Raw genomic sequence first — 16,148 nt, 5'->3', positions numbered from 1 at the left:
TGTTTTTTTTTGTATGAGGTGGCCGTAGTGTTCTATACTTGCGGTATCAATGTAGATCCAGCACCTTCAATGGTCAAAAATCAACACCTTTAGGTGCCATTAAAAAAACACTCACTTTAAGCACTTGTTATAAAAATAACAATTTTTTTTCAATAAAAATAATTGTAATGGAGTTGCTTCCCGACTTTGCTTATAGATTATTTATTGTAGCCTATCGATTCAACTACAGACGAGGTTTATCTACAGTGTCACCATTAAAGTGCGCACTATATAGGAAACTTTTTTTTCGAAAAGTTTCAATGGAGTTTAACTTCAGCACTTGTTTGTGCTTTAAATTTAACTCAAAATTATGCGGCCAACTGCGACCCACTGACGTTCAGTGTTTGTCAAATTCAACTTTTTTTTTATTGAAAAAATGCATTTCTAGATCGAATTTAACAAAAAGTTACTTGAAAAAGTTGTGTCTACGGCAATTTTATATCCATATGCCAAATTTTATGCAACTAGGATAAAGTTAACGTTTTGCTTATTTTTGACAGATATCCCCTTTATTTTAAAAAACAAGTTCGGTTAATTGTCATCAATTCATGTATATATAACAAACTCATCATGGAGTTTAACTTTCCTGATAAATTTTTACTCATACGAACATTTTTAGAGAGAAATTAAAAATGTGCTATAAAAATTTTAACATGACTGATGCAAAGTTTCAATCTTTTGGCTTTTTTCTCAAACAAACCTTTGAATTCGAAAAAGGAGAGGCAACTAAAAAAATGCAAATAATTTCGATAGAACTATTATTATTATTATAAATTCTAAACAACAATAATATTATAGAAAATACAAATGAGTACAAAAAATTACTTATTGATCTATGAGGTAATTTCAAATGCTTATTGGAGGCTCTTATGTTTTTCATTCTATCAATATAATGTTAAGAGCCTTACAAAGTTCTGGTTTTTAATCAAAATAAGGAAAAACTAAGTGCGGTTGTGTCCATTCATATTATACCATAGAAAATAATAACATTTTCGAATGCCAATTTCATTCACTTGCTATTTCCTAAGACTTCCACGTTTGAAATTCCACAAGTTTGTTAATAGAATCGAATACCTTTTCCATTATAGGCCATAGTTTTTTTCATCCCGAGCCTCAATCTGGGTGTATTTTCAGGATGAGTCTTTGTAACAATGTTTTCCAATAACGAACATTATTGGCCACCTAGATCACCCGACTTGACGCCTTTAGACTTTTTTTGTGGGGTTACCTGAAACAAAAAGTGTACCGAAGTAGACCATTTACTGGCATAAAACATCTGGAAAATACCATTCGCGAGTGCTGGGCAAATATAAATCCTCGATTCATTAAAAATGCAGTTACAGAAGACGGTACCACATGCCACACGGCACGCGAAACAATAGCCCAATTAAGTGCCGCCTTCGGTGAACAGTTCATCTTACGTTTGGGGCCCGTCAATTGGCCGCCTAGATCGTGTGATTTAACACCTTTGGATTATTTCTTGTAGGTTCATGTTAAGGCTCATGTCTACAGGGATAAACCAGCAACGACTGACGCTCTGGAAGCCAATATTGAAGCATTTACACGTGAAATACCGGTCGATATGTTGAGAGAGAGTGTGCCAAAATTGGACCTTGCACATGGACCATCTAAAGCGGAGCCGCGGACAACATTTGCATGAAATCATCTTCAAATATTAAATTATATTGATCGTTCTATCGATTCCAACAAAGATTTCATCAATTTTTTCAAATTTTTTGTGTTGTTTTGAAAATCAAATCCCATACCTACCTCTTAAAAAAATCACCCGTTATGAAGTACAAAATTCTTTATCGATTAGTAACTACCACGAGAAAGTAGATGTCAGTTGAGATATGGAGCTACAAAAATACCTTCGACCCAACCTTATAGTTGAAGACAGTATAAATTTGATTTTCATTTGCTTTCGCCTTCCAGATGTGGATCTTTGCCCTGGGCGAGACCGTGAAGAGGGTCGCCCTGACCAGCCACTTTGCCACTTCCCGTTTGAGTGCCGATTTGTGTCAAGTACTGACGGATATGACGCGTCTTCAGGCGCCCTCTAGAGCCTCCCTGATGCATCTGCTAGACGTGAGTATACTCGAGACGAGGGATAAAAGCACTAGGATTAAGGTGTTGGGATTGTAATGGGAACACTCGCTGTAGAGAAATCTCCTTCGAGTGGGCGGTTTTTATTTCTCGGTTCTATAAGAGATTATGCGGTGTCGTTGGCCATCGGATCCGATTCCGGAGTGGATGTCTTCTTGGTCGATAGACGTATAGGTGGGTAGGATTTTAGGGATTTTGTTTCGAGTGATATTGGTATGTTTGCGTGTTTTGCTAAAGGAAATTGCTCGAATCTATATTGGCAATTTCGATGGCTAGCTTCTTGGAATCCGTTTGTATCCAGATTTTCCCGACTTGACTGTTAGAGTTGAAATCTTGCAGTGGATCGTTGACCTGTTTCCTTTTTTTAAGTTTCATGTAAAATCGAGGATGAATCAGTGGACGCCAGGTTATGATATTGTTCGGAATAATATGAAATCAGTTCCAGTTAAAATAGTCGTTGTGTACCAGAAATGTTATTTTTGAGTCGCAATCGATAAATCTAAATTCGACAGAAATCCCGTCATAATCGCTCCTTCATCAACTTTTCTGCCGATAGATTCAATATGTCTAAGCGATGTTTCGGTTTTCTTGTCAAGGTCTGCTGGTTTTTTTGCCTGAAGTTTCGTCCACTACTGTGGTAGACTATATCAAAGTCGGGAACGTAACGTTTGAAGTCATCGAGTTGTTCTCAATACAGAAACCTGAATTTTCTGCGTTGTTCGAGTTGTTCCCAACGCATTTAAATGACTTTTCTGCATTGCTCGTGTTATTTCCAGTTTTCTGCGTTATTCGAGTTGTTCCCAACGCAGATAACTGAGATTTCTACATTGTTTTAGTTGTCCAAACGTAGACAACTAAGTTTTCTGCATTATTCTAGTTGTTCCCAATAGAGAAAACTGACTTTTCTGCGTTGTTGGATACCTGAGTTTTCTGCTTCTCTCAAGTTGTTCCTAATTCAGAAAATTCAGTTTTCTGTATTGCTCGAGTTGTTCGCAACGGAGAAACTGAGTTTTTTGCTTTGCTCAAGTTGTTCCCAACGCAGAAAACTCAGTTTTCTGTATTGCTCGAGTTGTTACCAACGAAGAAAACTGAGTTTTCTGCGTTGTTGGATAACTGAGTTTTCTGCTTTGCTCAAGTTGTTTCCAATGCAGAAAACTCAGTTTTCTGTATTGTTCGAGTTGTTCCCAACGCACTGAACTGGATATACTGCATTGCTCGAGTTACCAACGGAAAAACTGATTTTTCTGCGTTGCTCGAGTTATTTCCAGTTTTCTGCGTTATTCGAGTTGTTCCCAACGCAGATAACTGAGATTTCTACATTGTTTTAGTTGTCCAAACGTAGACAACTGAGTTTTCTGCATTATTCTAGTTGTTCCCAATAGAGAAAACTGACTTTTCTACGTTGTTGGATAGCTGAGTTTTCTGCTTCGCTCAAGTTGTTCCTAATTCAGAAAATTCAGTTTTCTGTATTGCTCGAGTTGTTCGCAACGGAGAAACTGAGTTTTCTGCTTTGCTCAAGTTGTTCCCAGCGCAGAAAACTCAGATTTCTGTATTGCTCGAGTTGTTACCAACGAAGAAAACTGAGTTTTCTGCGTTGTTGGATAACTGAGTTTTCTGCTTTGCTCAAGTTGTTCCCAATGCAGAAAACTCAGTTTTCTGTATTTTTCGAGTTGTTCCCAATGCACTGAACAGGATTTTCTGCATTGCTCGAGTTACCAACGGAAAAAGTGATTTTTCTGCATTGCTCGAGTTATTTCCAGTTTTTTTGCGTTATTCGAGTTGTTCCCAACGCAGATAACTGAGATTTCTGCGTTGTTCTAGTTGTCCAAACGTAGAAAACTGAGTTTTCTGCATTGTTCGAGTTGTTCCCAATAGAGAAACCTGACTTTTTTGCGTTGTTGGATAGCTGAGTTTTCTACTTCGCTCAAGTTGTTCCTAATTTAGAAAACTCAGTTTTCTGTATTGCTCAAGTTGTTCGCACCGGAGAAACTGACTTTTCTACTTTGCTCAAGTTGTTCCCAACGAAGGAAACTCCATTTTCTGTATTGCTCGAGTTATAACTGAGTTTTCTGCTTTGCTCAAGATGTTCCCAACGCGGAAAACTCAGTTTTCTGTATTGTTCGAGTTGTTGCCAACGCAGATAACTGACTTTTCTGCTCTGCTCAAGTTGTTTCCAACGCTGAGAACACAATTTTCTGTATTGCTCGAGTTTTCTGTATTGCTCCAGTTATTCCCAATGCAGAAAACCGAGTATTCTGCATACATGGTGTGAAACCCGCTTAAGGAAGATATTCGTATATGACTTTTTAACTAGTAGGTGTTATCTGAACAACTCTGTTACAGGCTGAAGTCAGAGGTAGTTGAATAGTAATCATCCTCTCCTCTGTAGTCCATAACTTCAGTCTTTCAGATGTATTTGTATTTCCCTTGTTTGCCTTTTAATATGAAAAAGTTGCAAAATAATGGAACTATTTTTGAAACAATTACCTTGTTCATCTGTATCGCCTGCTGAGCGTAGTTTTCAATTATAACCGCGCTTGGGTACAATAGCAATTATATATTCACAATTTATTGCCTTCAGGAAAATAAATTGTTTGATGTTCAGTCCAATCGATGGTTAATAATTCCATAAATGCTCAAATCAGTTATTGGTATCTATGGTTACAGATGAAATACCGTCGAGTGGACTTTTTGGATTTGTTTAATTCGATTTCGAAGCTATAGAAATATTATTGTCAAGGTTTGGAAAATACATGCTCAAGAATGCTCAGAATCATGTGTAAATGTTACTTTCTAAAGTGCAATACCTATGTTTTTCTGAGAGTATTCAATTTAATTCATGAATTTTCTTTTTATTTAGAAAACATCACATTTTTTCCAAACAGCGAAAGAGTTGCATTATATTTTTTCAATTTATATTTTGGATATGATTTCGTACTTACATAACGTTGTTGTTACCATCAAAAAACTACAGCAGTGATCGTTTATTCTTTTGGAGAAAGTTGTTTGCGTTTGACCTATATACAAATTGAGACAAGAAGAACAAATCAACTATATAATACTGACCTATACAACACAGAGGTTTTTTTAGTGAATTTCATCAAATAATTATTTGTTTTATAATATACATCCAAGTTTTACTTTTTCAAATAAATCTTCTTCTGCTAAAATTTATTTCCAATGTAACTTTTTGTCTTATTATCCTTATAATAGATAGATCCTATCTTTTTTTCTACGAGGAATCACCTCCTTGAATGTTTTACACTTATTCAGGTACACCCTGTATAATAGGGTTCGTCCAAATTAAAAAACTATACACCGTTGTTTAGAGAATTCCAATATCTTTCAAACGATGTGCAACTCGCTCCCAGTTCCCTATTAAAATTCAAAGGGTTGTTCACCCCTTTGCTTCGGGGTTGAAGTGACGATGCTGTAAATAGGGGAAAAAACTATTTCCCTCCCAATAAAAATCGACCTGTCTGAGCGTTTCTTTAGGAGTTGCAAGATTAGTACCCAAAACCTCCAGGTCAAGTTTTCGATGACCCACCCTGTATACCAAATGTTCTTCCTTGGACTTACCATGACGGAAAAACAGTTTTAGCCAATAAAAGTAGTTTTATTATTTTTATCATTATTATTTTTATTATCGTTTTCTCCACAAAAACGGCTTTCGTTCAATGTCTAACAGAAATTGTTTCATTTCCTGTAGTTGTATCATTAATGCTTAAATTGTCAGCTCGATATATCTACGTGAACACTTTAACAAAATATCGAATTCGACAAAAAAAAATGTTCCACCCTGAATCTAATAATAAATTCATAAAGAGAAACACGGTTTTCCAATCGAATTTTCAACATCCCTCGCGCGATCCCTAAAATTTGCATGTAAAATGAATAATAAATAATAAATAACCTTTGCAGCGTTCGGGCTAAGCACCTCTAACGGCCATTGTCTATTGTATCGACTTTTGTGTACGTAAATTTAATCCGAAATCCGCTTTGAGGCCCCACTGAACTCATTTTCAGATGAATGCTTTCGAATGCTCTTCGATATATACAGGACGTTGCAACAAAAACTTGACCCCCCCTCTGTAAGTCAGAAACGGACATGTAATCGAACATTTCAAAGAACACGTCAATTTTTATTTCTAGGGGGACTGATTCGATATGGAAATCATACCCGAAACTTCACCCCCCTGTGGTCAGCAATTACCCCCCAATTTTTTTCAATGGCATGGGAGGTCTTTCATCCCTCTATTAAATTGGTTCATTCTTCATTGAGAAATTGAATGTTGAACGTTTTATTCAACAAAAAACATAAAATTTGCTGTCGCTTATTTTAATGAGCGAATCAACAACAAATAATAACAGTGGAAAGAAAATCAACGGATAATTTGTTCAAAATGACATCCATCTAGTTCCATACAATAATACAGTCCACTTTCGAAAGCGTTTCGTACATTATTCAAGATCTCCGGAGTCAGAAATCAGCATCCCCGAACAATTCTCTGTTGAAGGTCTTCTAGATTTGTAGGCTCAATAGAGTACAATTTCGACTTCAGGTTTCCCATAGGAAGAAATCCATCGGTGTGAGATCAGATGATCTAGCTGGCCACTCCACTTTCTACTAAATTGTCATCGTTTTCTAAAACATTTGCTTTTTATTAAATTTTTTCAATTCAAATAGGATACATCCTAATATACAGTGTGTCTCACTTCTCATGGAAACACCCCCGTATCTTCCGTAATATTCGAGGTAGAACGATGAAACTCTCAGGACTGATGGAAATGCTCAAAATGCACCTACCACTTGAATTTGGTTGGCGGCCAAAGTGATATACACTGTCCGTCACTCGCGATGGAACACCCTATTTTTACGGTAAAACATATTAGGGGGCAATTTGAAATAAATAATGACAGCGTACGCAGCGCCCTCTAAATGTACATGTATACATGAAAATGTATACGTAATTTTGATTTCCCACGTCAAAAAAACGCCGGGTACCGAATTTCGTGCAAATAACTTATTTTTTGCAAGAGTTATTTTCAAAAAGCGAACAAAAAAAATTAAATTTTAACACCCCGTATCTCCGACACGGAGCATTTTCGGACACAAGTTCATATAGACTTTTTTTTTAAATTGTCTCAGGAATACGTCACTTGAATATTTTAATGTACTTATGTTACACCCTGTATACATTTCAATGAAAACAACATGCAAGAAACATAGGTACATCAACAGCGACGAATTAACAATGCAGAAATGAAAAAGAGAAATTAAAGGTCCTGCAGAGGATCAGGAGATAGGTTATCAGATTATTATTCGCACTGAACCATGGAAATGCAGGAAATAGAAGAAAAACGCAATATTCGTCAGCAGGAAGAATATAAACCATCCCATTAATTTCCCGGGAGTTTTATTAGATGAGGGTGGTAATTCGGGATTCTTCTGTAGCTTAAAAAAAAGACATTACCAGAACAAAAAAAAACTTTGCGACCCACTTCACCGTATAAAGAGGAAGCATTCCTTCATTATGGGGTTTTATGGGTTTTGATGGATTGTTAATTTAGACAAAATGTCGAGTAATAGCCTTAATGTCTTCTGATTTTTCAGAAGGATGGAGAAATCCCTACAAAATATAAAACAAAGTCGCTTGCCTATCAAATGCAGACATTTGGGGGTTTATCTCCATGAAAAATGGAGACGTCGTTATAATGCTGCCCATCATTTTCGAAACGAAAATCAGACGTCTCTTTAACATATACAGAAAAAAAATTACGGGGTGGTCATTTCCATTTGAAATTGCGAGTGAATGTGTCTATAGTTTTCATCACCTTTCATTTCCGGAAAAAACGTACAGTTCGTGAAAACGTCCAGTACTTACGAACAATATCCCTAATGCTTCTACGAAAAATTCATTTTTCCATTTCCGACATATTCACAATGGAAGGGTGAACGAGTTGAAAATGGAAAGGAAATGATATCGCGTGGGTTCGGAACGGTGAAAACTCGGGAAATTTCAGTAAGTGTATGAGGGAAAATTTACGGAAAATGGATAAGATGAGTGTCGAAGCAATGAATGAATGCTAATAGACAGATCGGGCGTTCTAAGTGAAATAAAGCATGTCCAAAATTATTAATTTGTTAGAAAAGAATTTAAAGTGAAAACAATAATAATGATAATAATAATAATTTCGGAATTGATACGAGTAGCTATTCAGTTTGGACTGTACTCCATGTAAGACCCTTATCCACGTGAAGACCTAAGAACTTGACTTGAGAGACAGTATTGATATTTTTATTGAATTGATCAAAATGATTATGTTTTCACAGTGTTTCTAACATTTTCTCGAAGTTATAATTCAGGAGATTTGCTCTGAACCAGTAACTGACATTTGAAATGGCAGTAGATCACTTGTCATCAGCGTACATAGTAGAACAGGACTGAACTTATAATTTGTCCTAATCATTCATTCATAAAATGAACAGAATCGGTCCTAAAACTGACCCGGGGGGAACTCCAATGGCGACCTTCTGTACCAAGGAAGTAATGTCATCTAGAGCAACGTCTTGGTCTCTTGAATTGAGGAAACTACACAGCCACTGGTGTGGGATACCTTCAATTCTGAATTCCTGGAGCTCATTCACACCCTGTATAAAGACGTTGAATAAAATATTTTCTATCACATGTAATTCTTCTTCTAATTCCTATAACTTCACGGGAATATTCCGAAATCAGCCCTCCGGTCATTTTTGTCATCGCTGAATCGGGTCACGGAAATCCGATTAATTCCCAATTTCGCAAACTTTCGACGTCACAAACATTATAATCAGTTTATGAACGGGAAAGCTCGCATTTCAATTGCCGCTCGAATTATCTACGCCATGCAGTAAAGTTTAAATAAAATTCATGTAGACCAGATAAATCGTCGATCCTGCTTTATTTATTGAATCGCTTCCTTTGTTCGTGATGAGGTGGAGCAAGCACTGTTTTCACGGAGTGAGGAGTGTTTTTACGTAATTGGCCCTTTTGGAGTGAACGCAGTGCCTGAAGGCAACTCTTTATGTTGGTAGTTGCAGCAAACGTGATACGTTAATGATAGCTGAAAGTGTAGCATTTTTTCTTGGGGATATACGAGTCATTAATTAAGAACAAACTATGTGAACAAAGTTATTTTTTTGATTGCTCAATGAAGTAATCTGATTTGCTAAAGAGGGTTCTGAACCCCACACCTGACACCACTTTTGAATCGACTTGTGGATGAAACCATTGGTATGGTTTTAACACTGTTTTCTGCAGCGCCATTTGATGCTGCATGGTATGCAGGTGATGTCACATGTTTGATACCATTTTGAAAAAAAAAATTCAAATTGACGACCGTTGTCCGACACAAGTATTTTTGGTATGCCAAAACGAGCAAAAATTTCTCTCAACTTATCGACAGTTTGTTTTGTGGTAATACTGGACATGACAAAAACTTCTAACCACTTTGAAAAGGCGTCCAATACAATAAGACAGTATTTACCCATCAAAGAACCTAAAAAATCGATATGAATCATCTCCCATACCTCTTTAGGTATTGGCCAAGGTTGTAACATTCCTTTATTAGGATTTCTTTGAACTGACTGACAAATTGTACAGGACTTACAGATGTTTTCAATATCTTTGTTAAGACTAAGCCACCAAACATATGACCTCGATAGTGACTTCATTTTCACAATACCCATATGACTATTATGCAACATACCTAAAATTGTTTTCTGTAAATTTTCTGGAACAATGACTCGATGTCTCCACATCAATACATTGTTTACAACTGATAATTCCTGTTGTCTTCTGAAATATGGTTTTGAATTGACATCATTTATTTCTTTAGGCCATCCGGACATTGTAAATGTATATACTTTAGATATATACCCAGACAAAAAATCGGCAATAGTCTGGATAGATTGAACATATTTTATTTCGAAATTGAAACCACTCAAAAAACAAGCATATCTTTGTAATTTATTTGCAGTCATAAAAGGAATTCCTTTTTTCGGGCCAAATATTGGTATTAAAGCCTTATCTGTTACTAAAATGAATTTGTGTCCATACAAAAATTGATAATATTGTTTTACTCCAAAAATTATGCTATATGTTTCTTTGTCTATTTGACTCCATCGCTTTTGTTGGTCATTAAGAGTTTTAGACGCGAAACAAATAGGTCTCTCAACTCCATTTTCAAAAATATGTGAAAGAACGGCCCCAACTCCATATTCTGAAGCGTCCACCGTCAAATTTATACGAAGTTCGGGATTAAAATGGACTAGAAAATTATTGGATTTTAATATATGTTTAACTTTCTCAAATGAATTTTGACATTCTTCTGTCCAACGCCATTCAGTATTTTTTCTAATTAAATTATAAAGCAAGTGTAAAATTGTGGGTATATTAGGGATGAAACGATTATAATAGTGTATTGCTCCAATAAATGAACGAATTTGTGATACATTTTGAGGCACAGGTATATTTTAATCGCTTCTAATCTTTTTGTAGATTTATGTAAACCGTTTTTACTGATATCAAAGCCTAAATAAAAAACGGAATCTGCAAAAAACGTACACTTTTCAATTTTGATTGTCAAAGCACAATCCTGTAAAACACTTAGAACATACTCTAAATTTTTGACATGTGAATGAAAATCTTTTCCGGTAATGAGGATATCAGCAAGAAAAACGCAAACGTCTTTCACATTACTGAATAGTTGATCCATTATTCTCTGAAATTGCCCTGGAGCACAACTAATACCGTAAGGCAATCTGTTATAAAAAAATACTCCTTTATGAGTAGATATTGTAGTTAATTTGGCCGAATCATTTTCAAGTTCTATCTGTTAATAAGCAGAGCTCAAATCAATTTTTGAGAACTGTTGTCCCCCATTCATTTTTGCATATAAGTCGTCAATTCTAGGAATTGGATATTTATCTTCAATCAAAAATGGATTGTGTGTTATTTTGTAATCCCCACAAATACGCACTGTACCACATTCTTTAAGTACGGGTACGATAGGAGTTTCTCATGGACTATATTCTATGGGAGTTAATATATTTATTGCAATTGATCTATCAACCACTTTTTCAACTATTTATTTCAAAGCATATGGTAGTGGCCTTGGCTTACAAAATTTTGGTACGACATTTTCTTTGAGAAATAATTTCAGTTTACATTCATTGAAACATCAAATGTCATCGGAAAATACTCCCGGAAATTTTAACTTCAGTTCGTTAATAAAAGTGTTATAATCATTCCTGTTATAATCACTTCCGGAAACCCCATATCAAAAGCAGAAATGAAATCGCGACCTAATAACGATACTGTGCTATCTTTTATAACACAAAACTTCAACATTTTCATTTTAGAATTGTATTGGACTTCTATTTCAATTTGTCCAAGTGGAGAAATTTTTCCCCCTACACAGCATATTCCTTGTCAATATCAAAATCTTCATCAATTTCATTTAACTGGACATGTTCAATTTCCTGTACTTGAACATGATTTATATTTTTATTTCTACAATGTGAAGTGTTGTGGGTTTTAGTTCAACAAAAAGTACAGTATAACAAATCTCAAAAGAATTTTTATAATTGTATGTGTGAGATTATTAACAAAAAAGCACTCCGTTTATAATTGATGGTTGATGGTTGATGTTGTTCAAACACTCAAAATTGTTTTTACATTCGAATTTCTATTATACTTTCCATAAAAAGTAGTTTTCAATATATTTGCACAGCCTACCTGGCTGAATAAGGTATATACCCGAAATATTTCCAATTTCCACCGGAAAAGGCGATGACGTCATTATTATGTTATGGGGTATATGATCTTTGCGTCCAAGAATCATGTGCACTGAGTGGAATGAGTCAAGAATGACAGCCTTCGGCTAATATTTCTGCCTCAGAGCGGCAGACTGGCATGATTTTGAGATTCAAGAAACTGTGACTGTGGTCTGAACAGAGTCTGCGGAGTTCGAAGAAGAAATTCCAATATTTTTTCCTTTTTTCCACCTATTTTCGGACGATATTCTTTTCGCCAGGAGCTGTCGTAGACTGCCGTAGACTAGATATAGATATATTTGGGAAAGAAAGTTTTTGACTTTCTAATACTCCATCTTGATACAAAAAAAGAATGAGGGAATGTTCCAAAGAAAGGAAGAAAGTAATCAATTTGAAAATAAGTAACTCTTTACAGGGATGTGTAGATCATGCAAAGAAGTAACTTTCAGGCATAAACTGAAAGAAAGATCTCCTGAAACAGCTACTTTCATATAAACATTGAATTACACGAAAGAAAAAAATTCTTTCGGAACAAATACTTCTATATGAACACTGAATCATATAGAAGATACTTTTCTCTACTCAGTTTGTATTTCAAACATTCGTTGTGGAATAAAAATCAGATATCATTCACATGAGTATACATCGATATATTCAGGTAATGGCATAGCCATAGAAACCATCATGTTTCTATGGCTATGGCACTGAACCAGTGCTCTGCTTTTTCTTGTATTTCCATAGACTTATCAACAAGAGCTGAATGATTCATAGAAGAGTATATCAATGATGTATCGTCAGCAAATAGTACACTGTGACATGGCTTCATATAGTTGTGAAAATCATTGATGTTAATAAGGAACAAAAGCGGCCCAAAACCGATCCCTGCGGTACACCTAATTCTCATGGCTCTCTAGTTTTGACAAGGTGTAGTCGTTTTATTTGAACCAATGTCAAAAATCGTCCCACTTCATATCAAGAAGTGATCGACACTGACATATTGTTGATTTTCTTTTGTTTGCCCCTAGATTCGACTTCATCATCTAAACCAATCATCGAAGAGTAGGCCCTCGTCCACAAATGTCCGAACAGGCAAATTGCCGACAGAAAATCAACAGTTTAGTCTGATTGTGTGTTGATTCTGGTTCGCAATCTGCGGAAAATCCAATATAAGGAATTAACGCACGTCACTTCCCTTTCCGATCTACTGCTGTGGGCTAGCGAGGGATGATGTTGCGGGGTATTATTCGGATTAATCCGCGGCAGGCTATAAATCCACAATCCGCAGAAAGTGAGCAGGTTGGCAAGTCTAAATGATCGAACTTTCTGCAACTCCGATACGGGGATAATAATGAGTTTATGTTAGGCGAGAATTGGGGCAGGCAAAAAGGTGTGATATTTATAGGACATCATTTGCGGGGAATTTGATCAGATATCACAAAAACTGAGAAAGCGAGGTTTATGGAACTGAAAGCGAGTTTTATGGAACTGAGTATTGTAAGAATTGAGAGGGGTTCTACTTATTCTTCTTTATACAAAAAGAGGTGTAGAAAACTTACGAAGGAAAAAAAAATCAATCAAATCAAATTTTTTGACTTTCCATCTGATGAAGTCAACGTTTTTAACGAATATAAAGTCTGAGATGCCAGAAAAGTGCCCTCATTTGTGATCCTTTCATTCATCTGTGATTTAACTCCATATAATCTTCTGGATATATAAATCCTAACCCTTGTATAATGAAAGTGCTTTAGCAAAGTGCTATCAGAATCAAGGAAGCGTAGTAAACTCCCCGTCCTCGAGTGAAATAAATCGACAACAACACGGAGTGGAGTTGCAAATGAAGTTAACTTTTTGTCAACGCGAAGAATATGCATGTATCGAATTGAGAGGATTTTCTTGTAGGAGATGTGGGAGAGAGCTTTTTCGAGAAATTGAATCTCCCAAGCAAACACGCTCCGCGAAACTCCATTGCATTAACGTGAGAGGACCTCTTTGGAAAATATATCGCCAGACGGATATTTATAGGTACTCTGTGAATGAAAGGGGTGCTTTTTACTGTGCTTTGGGTAGTTTACTGAAAAAAAAATCAATGAAACTGAGTATTTTTCAGAGTTGGAAGCACTTGTAAGCAGACATGCCGAGAAAACTTGCTATCCCATCAACATCGATAAGGGAGTCACTAACAGCATTTCTTTTTCTCGCTATTAGTATTCCAGAAACATTTACCAAACATATGATGAAGTTGATGAGTTGTTGTACAAGTTTCTAGTTAGAAATAAGTCTTCGCTGTTTCTGACTCAATCTCAATGTTGCTTGTGGTGTTTTGGTCTCCAATCGGATGGCTCTTTATTGGGCAGAATCCCCAGGGTATGTTTGTAAGCAATTTTCAGAAAACAGGTCTAATTCCAGCTTTATGGAGCATAAAAAGTTGCTAAGTTGCTGTACAAGTTTTTAGTTAGAAATAAGTCTTTGCTGTTTCCGACTCAATCTCAATGTTGCTCGTGGTGTTTTGGTCTCCAATCGGATGGCTCTTTACTGGGCAGAATCCCCAGAGTATGTTTGTGAGCAATTTTCCAAGAAAAGATCCATTTCCAGCTTCATGGGGCATAAAAAGTTGCTGAATTGCTGTACAAGTTTCTAGTTAGAAATAAGTCTTCGCTGTTTCCGACTCAATATTAATGTTGCTTGTGGTGTTTTGGTCTCCAATCAGATGGCTCTTTATTGGGCAGAATCCCCAGGGTATGTTTGTAGCAATTTTCAGAAAACAGGTCTAATTCCAGCTTTATGGAGCATAAAAACTTGCTAAGCTGCTGTACAAGTTTCTTGTTAGAAATAAGTCTTCGCTGTTTCCGACTCAATCTCAATGTTGCTTGTGGTGTTTTGGTCTCCGATCGGATGGCTCTTTATTGGGCAGAATCCACAGGGTATGTTTGTAGCAATTTTCAGAAAACAGGTCTAATTCCAGCTTTATGGAGCATAAAAACTTGCTAAGTTGCTGTACAAGTTTCTAGTTAGAAATAAGTCTTTGCTGTTTCCGACTCAATCTCAATGTTGCTTGTGGTGTTTTGGTCTCCAATAGGATGGCTCTTTACTGGGCAGAATCCCCGGGGTATGTTTGTAAGCAATTTTCAGAAAACAGGTCTAATTCCAGCTTTATGGAGCATAAAAAGTTGCTAAGCTGCTGTACAAGTTTCTTGTTAGAAATAAGTCTTTGCTGTTTCCGACTCAATCTCAATGTTGCTTGTGGTGTTTTGGTCTCCAATAGGATGGCTCTTTACTGGGCAGAATCCCCGGGGTATATTTGTAAGCAATTTTCAGAAAACAGGTCTAATTCCAGCTTTATGGAGCATAAAAACTTGCTAAGTTGCTGTACAAGTTTCTAGTTAGAAATAAGTCTTTGCTGTTTCCGACTCAATCTCAATGTTGCTTGTGGTGTTTTGGTCTCCAATAGGATGGCTCTTTACTGGGCAGAATCCCCGGGGTATGTTTGTAAGCAATTTTCAGAAAACAGGTCTAATTCCAGCTTTATGGAGCATAAAAACTTGCTAAGTTGCTGTACAAGTTTCTAGTTAGAAATAAGTCTTTGCTGTTTCCGACTCAATCTCAATGTTGCTTATGGTGTTTTGGTCTCCAATCAGATGGCTCTTTACTGGGCAGAATCCCCAGGATATGTTTGTAAGCAATTTTCAGAAAACAGGTCTAATTCCAGCTTTATGGAGCATAAAAAGTTGCTGAGTTGCTGTACAAGTTTCTAGTTAGAGATAAGTCTTCGCTGTTTCCGACTCAATCTCAATGTTGCTTGTGATGTTTTGGTCTCCAATCGGATGGCTCTTTATTGGGCAGAATCCCCAGGGTATGTTTGTGAGCAATTTTCCAAGAAAAGATCCATTTCCAGCTTCATGGAGCGTAAAAAGTTGCTGAATTGCTGTACAAGTTTCTAGTTAGAAATAAGTCTTCGCTGTTTTCGACTCAATCTCAATGTTGCTTGTGGTGTTTTGGTCTCCAATCGGATGGCTCTTTACTGGGCAGAATTCCCAGGGTATGTTTGTAAGCAATTTTCAGAAAACAGGTCTAATTCCAGGTTTATGGAGCATAAGAAGTTGCTAAGTTGCTGTACAAGTTTCTAGTTAGAAAAAAATCTTCGCTGTTTCCGACTCAATATCTACGTTGGTTGTGGTGTTTTGGTCTC

At 36.4% G+C, this 16,148-nt stretch overlaps 1 protein-coding gene across 1 annotated transcript in view; it reads left to right on the top strand.

Moving 5' to 3' along the window:
* LOC111502964 (FERM and PDZ domain-containing protein 2) overlaps window positions 1-16,148 on the top strand; it is a 90,886-nt gene that overhangs the window by 39,425 nt on the left and 35,313 nt on the right. Inside the window, exon 4 of the mRNA XM_074169194.1 lies at window positions 1,975-2,127. Coding sequence (XP_074025295.1) covers window positions 1,975-2,127 — 153 coding nt within the window. The remainder of the gene's footprint in view (window positions 1-1,974; window positions 2,128-16,148) is intronic.

This window comes from Leptinotarsa decemlineata, unplaced genomic scaffold (genome assembly GCF_025532065.1).
Source record: "Leptinotarsa decemlineata unplaced genomic scaffold, Ldec_3_MD MMD2_P_RNA_scaffold_5, whole genome shotgun sequence".
NCBI classification, from domain to species: domain Eukaryota; kingdom Metazoa; phylum Arthropoda; class Insecta; order Coleoptera; family Chrysomelidae; genus Leptinotarsa; species Leptinotarsa decemlineata.
Note: the sequence above shows the minus strand (reverse complement) of the source record. Positions and strands in the feature narration are given on the sequence as shown.